Genomic DNA, 10,333 nt, shown 5'->3' on the forward strand with positions numbered 1-10,333 from the left:
GTGGGGCAACCTACCAACATTCAAATTTGAGGAGCATCAGAATCTGCCACACAAAGGAGTGAAAAGATTTTGCTTAACAATGAAACAGAGAGCCACAAGCTAAAGCACTACATAAGTTGTTGTTCAACTGATCACAAGACAGAATCCTAACAATGCCAATTCAAAATTTTCACGGTCAAAATATTACAAAGTTCAGTCGACTAGTATGGTTCCTGTGTGAATGAATTTAGATACACATCTACATTAATTGGTGATTACCTCACAGTAGCACATGTTTTCATCATTCCGTATATAGATACCACAAAAGTTACATGACAAGAACATATACCATAACTGTATCTGGACATACCTGCNTACATACTATTGCAGTTACATAGCTATAACTTAGGCTTATGTGGCTTGCATAACTGAAAACAGTAACATTTACCACAGAAATTACAGATGAACTTCCTTCCTTGGTCAATGAACTTCATGAAAGGATTTATGTAACCCTTACAGCGTGAACATCGTACAGGTCCACCCTCACCAAAGTCGACAACCTGAACCATAGTATAGATCAATGTTACCAGGAATTGCTTCTTTTGAAGATGTAAAATGAAAACTTATATTTCAAAACAAAAATTTATATGCTTCACAAAGAACTCCAAATATACAGGTACATGCAATAAATAAGAACAAGGGGTAATGCAAATACTAATACGAATAGCATAGAAACCGAATGATCACATGCTTTCTTTGGTGAAAGAAGGCTCACTTGTATAGGCTCTTCAGATGGATGAGATTGCGCCAGCGGTTGGACCATCAACGCCAGTTGCATTCCAGATGTAGAGAGAAGATCAACTGTACATGGGATCTATTGCGAGAAAGGGAAAAAAGAAAGGTATCAAGTTCCTAAGAATTAAAGAAGAAAATGAGAAAATATTAAACTGTAACACATCCCACCATCAAATAATATATGCTTCATTGTTACCTGATTGATCGTGCACCTCATGTAACGTGGACTACAATTTCCGGTGTCTCGAACAACATAATCACTAGTAGCAGGCTTCAAAAATAGAAGAGAAATTCAGGGAAAAGATATGGCAGTTAGACAAAACCACACATACAAAAGATATGACATCTTAGACTAATGTCCAAATTGAAATTTGATCAGGTATACACACCGGGGGAGGATTAGCCTGATTACTCTGACGCGTTTCAAACACAGTTGGGCTGGAGCTTGAACCTGGCCTTGGGATTTGATTAGGATCAATTCTTGCGGGTCCACCAGGAGCAGCGGCACCAGGTTGGCCCATGGCAGTGGGTATGTTGGTCATCGACTGATTTGGCAAAGGACCCATTCCATATCTTGGTGGTTGCATTGGGCCAGGAAAACCTAGAGGTGGTGGGGCAACCTACCAACATTCAAATTTGAGGAGCATCAGAATCTGCCACACAAAGGAGTGAAAAGATTTTGCTTAACAATGAAACAGAGAGCCACAAGCTAAAGCACTACATAAGTTGTTGTTCAACTGATCACAAGACAGAATCCTAACAATGCCAATTCAAAATTTTCACGGTCAAAATATTACAAAGTTCAGTCGACTAGTATGGTTCCTGTGTGAATGAATTTAGATACACATCTACATTAATTGGTGATTACCTCACAGTAGCACATGTTTTCATCATTCCGTATATAGATACCACAAAAGTTACATGACAAGAACATATACCATAACTGTATCTGGACATACCTGCGCTGATGGTGGACCATAAGGCAAGCCTGATACCGCTGGTCTGCCATGAGGGGCTCCAGGAAAGGTTGCTGGTGGCGGCATTGAAGGTGCAGTCCGAGGGAAAGGTCCTGAAGGAGGCTGCGCATAGGGTGTCTGTGGAGTTGTAACAGCACCACCGGGAAACTGGGTTCCCCTCGGAAACTCCCCTGAACCAGCCATTTGATGCCCATTACTGACTGGACCACCAAGCATGCCCGAGGGAGGCATAGACATGCCAGATCCGACAGGTGGAGGTGAACCAAATGCTATTGGGCGAGCTCCTGGAGGAGGACCTGCAGCTACATTACCCGATGGACCAAAAGCTGGAAACCCACTAGAAGAGGCAACAGGCTGTGCCACTGGTCCTCCAGGCATTGACGGTCTAGAGCCAAATGGTGGCTGACTAGAAGGTGGACCAGTAGGTCTGTTCAAGGGTACATTTGACAGAAATCCAGCTGGTTGTGATACCGGAGGGGGAGCGCCAGGTCTTGCCAGCCCAGCAGGAGGTCCAGGCCGGGACATAGGTGAAGGTCCACGTTGCGGAACTCCATAAGCAGGGGAATGTTGAGGGAAAGATTGTGGTGCCTGACCAAAGGGAGGAGGTGGTCTAGGACCTGAGCCAGGCATCATGGGAGGTGGCCGATTCAAGCTCAAGTTCTGCATATTGTCAGCTAAAGCATTTGAGTTCCCTTGTGAACCAGGGTAGAAATTAGGCGGCCCGGGATACTGCTGGTTGTTGGGTCTAGGTGCCCCTGGAGGCACAGGAGCAACCATGCTTTTGAGAGATCAAATCCTAAACCTTCCTCAACAAACTAGAGTTTCAGAGTATGTTGCCAAAACCTACAAATCAGCAATTGGCACAATTTAAAGAAAACGAAGTAACAACACTGACACAAAACAACAGTTATCCAACCAAAATCAAACAGACTTGGTGGAAGTAACTACACAACTTAGTGTTAGAAGACAACAATAACTATCCCCAAAGCAAGATTTTTTCTTTCTTTCTTGTTTAGATCATACAGACCTTACAAAACAAAGGCGGATGTATCAAGAATGGTAGTAAAGTAAATAAATAAGGAAAGCTTGAAATCTGATCTGAAGGAAAAACAAACAAACAAAAAAAAGCAAGAAGCTTTAAAAGGGTCTAATCGAGAAAAATTCAATTAATCGGAAATTCAAATACGTACGTACCCGGAATTGAGCTAAACCTTGGGAATTCTTCAGATTTGGATGGTAGCGATCCAAAAAGTAATGAAACAAAAAGCTCAGATCTATGGACAGAGTGAGAGAGAAAGAGAGACACAGCGACGGCGGTTAACGGCGTCGTCGTGGTGTCACACAGGATTCAGACGACAAAATTAAAAATAGATATATTTTTTCGTTGTCCGTAGAAGACAGAAAAAATTCACAGTATCCTTTAGCAAAATTTCAACGAAATCGAAGGGTACAAGTCTAAAAACGTTTAAAGAGTTGGAAATTTCCTAATAAAAATATATATATATATTTTTTTAATCATTGTCCGTTTCGAAAACACGGGTCTACTCTACACTGTGTTCTGTAGTAAACCAGACTCGCACCAGTTTGGTTTTATCGACGACTCCAGTTACTTTACTATTTACTTATTTTTAGTATTTGTTGAATTGTAAAATATACTGTACTACATAACCAACAAAATCCATACTTTCATAGTTTCATAACTATTTTTCAAAACATGTTTAATACGAATAATTAAATATCAGTAATAAATGAAGTTTGTGATGTTATGGTTTAGTAATTTTTTTATTATAAAATTATTATTTTGTTGAATATTTGTTTTCTTTTCTTTTCTTTTTTTGGTTTACAACTTACATGTATGTGCACACACACTATTAAGATTGTCCATGGCCATTTAAATAAATTACATAGATTTATAATCTTTTTGGTTACAAGTAAATATCTTTCCATATCAATGTACACATTCGATCAATAAGCAATAGCAGCATACCAAAAAAAAAAAAATCAATAAGCAATAGCTAGATGATTAAAACCTCTGTTTCATCATGCTTAGTAGTCAAATTTGTAAAGGTTATATATCTCATTCAAAGGGATTTCCTTTGGAAATATAAGCATTTGGGTTTACAGAAGGATATCCATTGTTTGCCTGATAAAATGTATGTGCGGGGTTGAACGCGTTTCCTTCAGTACCGAGGTCATTAATCTCTTGCCTTTTGCATTGCATACCAAAATCAGTTTTAGTTTCAATAACCATAGAATCCATTCAAAGAACACTAAAAAGAGTCAGAGTCTGAGTAATGTACCTGAAAGATGGGGACATGTTCACATGTGACTGCTGCCCCATTAGTGCACCTATTTTACCAAGACCAAACTCTTAGAATTGAGTCCAACCAATAAGGCAATAAATAAAAACTGTCATATTACAGAAATTTCATCTTACCAGGGGAATAATTGGATGCAAGAGCTGGAGAGTTTGGGGATATAGCGGTTGTATGAAAAGGTGACTGAGAGGTCATCAGTCCAATGGAATCTGCAGCTGGACTTGAAGTATCTGAATACCCTATTGGAGCTGACACGTGAGGTAGGCCTCCTCCTTGCACATATGCCATAGAAGGAAACTGCAAAAGATAGATTAAAGATAAAGGAACCGAGATTTTACATTTTCATCAAATATAGTAACTAAAGTTTTAACTTCAGATTTTCATACTTGTGGTGTTTGGTTTGGAGCTGTATCATCATAGCTAAGATCAAAGGGATTTGCTGGTTTTGCTGTATATGTTAAGGCGCCCACAGCCTACCAAGAAAAGGATATACAGTAAAACCTCTATAAATTAATAATGTTGGGACTAAGACATTTTATTAATTTATAGTGATATTAATTTATCTATAAATTAATAATTATTATTTTATAGTGTAAATTAATAATTATTAATTTATAGATATATTTTTAATTGTTTATTTTTTTAAAAATTATGAATTGGAACAACTATAGCAAAATAAGATTAAACTTTCGGATGTTATAAATTTTATGGTTTAGGAATTGAACTTGTAATATTTAGAAAGCACTATTTACAATAAATTACAAATATTATAGACAAATTGACTTATACACATGAGACACATAAATTCAAATCTATGAATAATAATATCAATTCTCCTATTTTAATAATCTGTCAAATTATCAAATTGTAAATGATGCATATCTAAAAATTAAAACTTTAAATTTTAATTATTTGTATGACATGTTATAAAATATTTTAGAGATATTATTATAGGTTGAAAATACAACATTACAATTGTTCTATAGAATTGAGCTTTAGGAGAAACATACACTATTATATCAATATATATATATATATAAATTTACATAATTATTAATTTATGATATTATTGGGACCATATTTTATAAGGAGATTTCGAAAAAATTATTATCTTATTATCTTATATATTGTTAATTTTTACACTGGCCCGACTTGGGACCAGCAAAATTTATTAATTTATAGTGTTTATTAATTTATAGAGTATTAATTTATAGAGGTTTTACTGTATCAGCATAAAACCAGATGTTGTAACTATCAAACCAAACTATATATTGTGCAAATGGAAACTATACCGTAGGATATTGATAATATTGCATGCCATATCCCATGCCATGATGTTGACCATGAATTTGCTGCTGGGGGGCAAATGAGAAGCCTCCAGTGAAAAGGTCCTGCCAATGGTTAGATTCTTATGATTGGAGATTCCCAGAGGTGTGTCCAAATTTCTCTAATAAAAAGAAAGGTTTATGTTACCTCAGGAAGCGCCTTTCTTACGCTAGAATGTGTCTCATTTTGATGATGTTGCTCATATCCAACTTCATGAGCATAATTTGTGATAGCCAGTACTGTCGATTGTTCCGTAGAGGTATCTGGTTGTTCCTTAGGTGATATAAATCCAACATGTGTTTGCAAAGCGTTAGGACGTGGGGAAAAAAAACAAGTTTTATGGAAACAATTGATTCTTTTCAAAACTCTGTTTATGATCCGGGTTGGCTTCATTCAACCAATGCATCTTAAACTCCTGAATTCAAGAAAACTTTGAAAAACTACTGCAGATACCAACCTGGTTATTTGTAGCTACACATGGTGTAACCGTCTCTTGTGTAGTTAAGTTATCAGCAGCAACAGGTAACACTGGAGCCGAAGAACCAGCATGAGCATGCGCAATTGTAGGTGATGCGACAAAAGAGGTGACACTGTCTGGTGTTCTTGGCGTTGTCTGTGTCCCAAGGTTCCCTGCCGGATAATTGTCTACAGACACAGTAGAGGAAATATCACTACTGCTCCATTGTTCACAGTTGTTTGTTCCAGGGACAACAGAAGGAACAGAGAGTCCAAACAACAAAGCCTCCAAAGAATTAGGAGCTGGCTTTTCAGTGGATGCTGGAATCTCACTTGAACTCTTACTAATGCTTTCATCAGCAGATGGTTCTGAAACTGGTACATCATCGATTAAATTTCTAGGACTCTCCAATTTCTTAGATGATCCTGGCATCTGCAAAAATGCTACTTGTTCACACATTAATTGTAAACAGTATGTATAAACACACAACACAATACAGAACCAGACAAAGAGACATATTTAGTAAATTACCTTATTATTCCCTGGATCCTTCTTTCTTTCAACTTTTGCAACATTGCCTACGCGCAACTGAGGAGCATTGTCGCCTAAGAGTTCGCTGGTATGACGTACAATAGGAAACCTTGGCATGTCTTTGTTATTGGAGAGGTCAAGAGATTTGGAGCTTCCTCTGGAGTCCTTACGTGCATCATATCTCTTAACACTTCCATCATCTCTAAACCTATCATCAACAATCTCAAAGCGGATAGGACTCTTTGGTAAACCTCTGGACCTTGGATTATGTGTAACATGTTGTTGTTTATGGTTCTTGTCATCAAAATAAAACTTGAGAGATTCACTTCCACTCCTCCCAACAGCACTAGATCTTTCAGTTTCATATTTATCCAGAGATTGTAGACTTCTAGATCCAAGAGAATTTGCACTGGCCATCTTACTTCCCCTGTAATCTTCTATGACAGCCTGAGAGGATACACCAAAGATTTGCAAGAAAAGAGAAACTGAAAAAATGTGTAAAGAGGAACATCCGCAACATTGTAACATATAATATTGTCCCAAAATGAGTTGGCATATATTAAAAAGGTAAACGTAAACGTAATATTAAAAAGCAGTTTACCGATCTCTGCCCTGAGTCATTGCTCTCACTACTGTATCGTTTGTCCACATAGACATTCTTGATGAAATCTCGGAGCTTGAAAATATTACTGAACAAGAAGCAAGAAATTTGAGGTTAAATTTTAGTTTTGCTACTCTTAGTGTTAACTCAGCTGAGATTAATAAATGTCCACGAACCTGCTATCGGGGTAACCATCACGGTGAGTATCCCATTCGTTAAAATAAACTTGTCTGGCTCGCTGCAATGAACAAGCAAAGGGTTATATAACACAGCAGATAAGTGATTAAAACAAATGAGCAGTTAAAATATCAAACCTCGTTTCCTCCTGCACGAAGTGCACCAACTTCTTCTACTGTGAACTTGGCCATCGATACAGATTTCACACGATGTGTAAATTCTCGACTGGAAACACANAAAAAAAAAAAAAAAAAAAAAAAAAAAAAAAAAAAAAAAGGTTGGAACAACACTTTCAAACTTCCAGGCTTTTCCTGTTGGACTGATAGAGAAATCAAGAGCAAAAAACTTACTGGATTCCACTGCAATTTATGCAGACAAAAGTCCAAAAAGTTGAGCAGACATATTGTGGACCCTGCAAGATTTTAGGCGTTAAAATAAAGAACAGAACTACAATGAGCCTTATAGAGGAAATATAGAACCTTTACTTTTGATAAGCATGTTATATATTTTGTTCAATCTCACTCTTAAAGATGATCATTGATTAGGAGATTAAAGAAAATATCAACCAAATTTATAGCTAACTTATATGAGCTATTTCAAAAAGACTGCTTGCATATGATCATTGCCCAACAAGTTAATACAATTCAGCTAAAAAATATATTGTACCAGACTATTGCAATTGATGCACCTCCGGTTCTCGGGAAGCTTCAATAGGCTCCGGATAGCCTTTTCGATTCGCTCGTCTTCCTTAATTCTGCTCCCCATTCTTGGAGAAATGCCTCTCTCATCAAGAAAAAAAATCAATATCTCAAATGAGAGAAATCCTATCAAAGAGCAATGCCATCATTACCTGAGAAAACTAAAGCACTATCTTAAGCCAAAAGCATTGAGGTTATTCTAATAAGTCATGTAAAAAGGCGAGAGAAACATGGATAAAATTTCAAGCTTGAAGCCCTTGTGCTCTAAAATGCTGAAAACCTCGTTAAAAAATATTACAAAGAGAGAAGAGAAAAACCTTGCAAAAAGAAAATAAGAGGAGGAAGCAGCCGAAAAAAGAGAATGGAGGTAGAAAGAAGAGAAAGAAGCTCTGTCAGGGCTTGTCCAGGACCAAAGAGATGACAAAAATAGATGGCTGAAGCCAGCAAAGGAATGAGACATTCTCCGACAAAACTGCTGCCTCATAGATGCCCGCCTTTGAAATTTGTCTCACCTTCTCTCTCTCTCATTTAGTTATCCCACCAATATTTTTTACCAGTTATATATGTATTCTTGACAAAAATAAAACTGTACAATTTTTTGGAAACGAGTATTATTGACAAATGGAACTTGTAATGTAAGCTATTTTCTTGTAAACTATACGATTATAATGGATGGCAAGTATTGCAATTTGGCGTCATTTCCATATTTTTCCAAACATATTGATCTTAAGTAAGAAGTAATATAAGGCAGAGAAAGAGAGACGGATGAGAAGAGAACCGCAAAATACTTGCAGCAGAAGAATCATTTTGCTCAAACTAAATCTCTCTACCAAAAGAAGCTAATAAACCAAATTACTTACAAATCTCCTCTTTTCTTTTTTTTTCTTTCTCTTTTTTTTTTTCTTTTAACCATCTCCTCATTTTTGTCTCTTCTTAACTACTAAGAACGTTCCCAGCCGGATGGGTACATGAGATCAAAGTTTCAGAGTCCAGTTCGGTGTTATTGCTGCATCAAAATATAGCTTACTTAAAGCGGAGGGAGGCAAGTTCTGTACAGTAGAGCTCATCTGGGTCGTTGTTAAATTGTGTTAAGACCAGCTCGTGTGACGAATGACGAACAGGACATGTCGAATCCCTCTCTCTCTTCTTTTACTCAAGAGGTGACAAAACCCACACTCACTAACAGAAGTGGTATCTATCGACTCATCCTTCGCTTGAGCTTTCTAACACATTGTTGCTTAGGTCCACAGAAGAAGCTTTAACTGCCTCTGCACACATGAGAGCAGCTGCAGCTTTCTGGATCGCTAGATCTGCTTTGTACCGCAAATTCTCCGCTCTTTCTCGCTTGAGCTTTGCCAAAGCGCATGCACGCCTTGCAGCACCAGCAGCATCTCGCAGTTTGTACTCATCAATGTCTGTACTATTCTGTAATTCTTCCAGATCAAGACGCTGAGATCCGTTGGAGTAACAGAGATGATTGGAACTGGGCCATTCAGAATAGCCTGCATCCCATCGTTCACTAGTGTTCCTCTTCCCATTGATTCTTTGCAACTTGTTTTGGTGATTCCTATGATATCCATTTCTACCGCTCGAGAAATATCCCATGCCTAGTTCACGGGGGGAATATGTTCCCGGATATACAGGATGCATAGGATATTCATTCACGTGCTCAGAGCTTTGATTTGAATATAAAAACCTCCCATCTCCAGATGCAAAACCAAGAGATCTTCTTCCTGCTAAAGAAATGGATAAGTTTGATTAAAGACAAACTTCATATATAAATATCAGAGTCGATAGAGGATTTATAGAAAATCAAGCAGGTATAACTGAGTTACCTGACGAATTATAAACATCATAATCTCCCAAAGCAGAACTATGTTGAGCATAAACCGAGAGTTTCTTCTGTGACCTGTGTTTCGTTCCCCTGTGTTTGACTTCCAAGCCTCGAGGCTTAAAACAGAAAGCAAACATCGCTGGCTTCTCAATAAGTGACTGTTTCTTCTGTAACCCACAGGTATTTTGTGTGTTTGCTTTGCTCATAACCAACTCCCAGTCTTTGAGCTCTCGTTGGTATTTTTCCCACAGAGGTGGCTGAATTAAAACAAGTGTTTATGTTAGACACAATTAAAATATTGCAGCAGAGTAACTACGATTTTGGACTTCCAGAATTCTTCACGCGAAACAAACTGGAAATCAAACTACCTAAGACACACTTTTCCCCCTAGTAGACTTCCATTTTGCCACACCCAATGAGTCATAAAATTTCCTGAAAAGCACACTACGTAATAAAGACATAGCCATACTCTCCGCAATTCTGCATGTGACCCCAAGCACAAAAAGTTCTATGTAGAGCTAGCCATGCAGATTTTTAAATCCCAAGTCAAACATGAAAGAAAAGGACAATAAAATAAATAGATAAAAGATGGGGAAGCATCAGAGATTATACCTGGAGATGCCTGATTAATGGCATTCCC

At 37.6% G+C, this 10,333-nt stretch overlaps 3 protein-coding genes across 6 annotated transcripts in view; all 3 read right to left on the minus strand.

Annotated features, from left to right (window-relative positions):
- The window catches only part of LOC104721564 (protein transport protein Sec24-like At4g32640), a gene marked incomplete at its 3' end in the record, with an annotated part of 7,780 nt that extends 4,575 nt beyond the window's left edge, over positions 1-3,205 (minus strand). The window contains 6 exon segments of one of the 2 annotated variants that reach the window (XM_010439576.2): positions 428-539; positions 755-853; positions 971-1,045; positions 1,164-1,394; positions 1,734-2,594; positions 2,946-3,205. In XM_010439576.2, coding sequence (XP_010437878.1) covers positions 428-539; positions 755-853; positions 971-1,045; positions 1,164-1,394; positions 1,734-2,528 — 1,312 coding nt within the window. 2 annotated transcript variants of the gene reach the window in all.
- On the minus strand, positions 3,586-10,333 carry LOC104721566 (probable ADP-ribosylation factor GTPase-activating protein AGD14). 3 transcript variants are annotated; one of them, XM_010439579.2, is made up of 16 exons: positions 10,306-10,333; positions 9,695-9,950; positions 8,177-9,592; positions 7,828-8,011; positions 7,512-7,573; positions 7,299-7,386; positions 7,161-7,222; positions 6,985-7,072; positions 6,384-6,830; positions 5,853-6,284; positions 5,543-5,668; positions 5,362-5,460; positions 4,456-4,542; positions 4,189-4,366; positions 4,052-4,100; positions 3,586-3,958 (listed from the first exon to the last, which is right to left on the minus strand). In XM_010439579.2, exons 4-16 carry the CDS (start codon positions 7,924-7,926, stop codon positions 3,829-3,831), a joined length of 1,947 nt encoding a protein of 648 aa, XP_010437881.1. In that variant the 5' UTR covers positions 7,927-8,011; positions 8,177-9,592; positions 9,695-9,950; positions 10,306-10,333; the 3' UTR covers positions 3,586-3,828. The 3 variants fall into 3 exon arrangements, with proteins under 3 accessions (XP_010437881.1, XP_019088601.1, XP_019088600.1); XM_019233056.1 differs by having other exon boundaries at positions 8,177-9,595; XM_019233055.1 differs by lacking the exon at positions 10,306-10,333 and adding an exon at positions 10,062-10,283.
- LOC104727607 overlaps positions 9,063-10,333 on the minus strand; it is a 5,981-nt gene continuing 4,710 nt past the window's right edge. The window contains exons 3-4 of the mRNA XM_019231756.1: positions 9,695-9,950; positions 9,063-9,592 (exon numbers count right to left, since the gene is read on the minus strand). Of these exons, the coding sequence (XP_019087301.1) occupies positions 9,063-9,592; positions 9,695-9,950 (786 nt within the window). The remainder of the gene's footprint in view (positions 9,593-9,694; positions 9,951-10,333) is intronic.

This window comes from Camelina sativa, chromosome 11 (assembly GCF_000633955.1).
Source record: "Camelina sativa cultivar DH55 chromosome 11, Cs, whole genome shotgun sequence".
NCBI classification, from domain to species: Eukaryota; Viridiplantae; Streptophyta; class Magnoliopsida; order Brassicales; family Brassicaceae; genus Camelina; species Camelina sativa.

Coding starts and splice junctions, on each gene's coding strand:
- LOC104721566 (XM_010439579.2), bottom strand. CDS start 7,926: ATGGGGAGCAGAATTAAGGAAGACGAGCGAATCGAAAAGGCTATCCGG. Junction 7,223..7,298: donor TTCGTGCAGGAGGAAACGAG/GTTTGATATTTT, acceptor TGTTCATTGCAG/CGAGCCAGACAAGTTTATTT. Junction 4,367..4,455: donor CTCCAAACCAAACACCACAA/GTATGAAAATCT, acceptor TATCTTTTGCAG/TTTCCTTCTATGGCATATGT.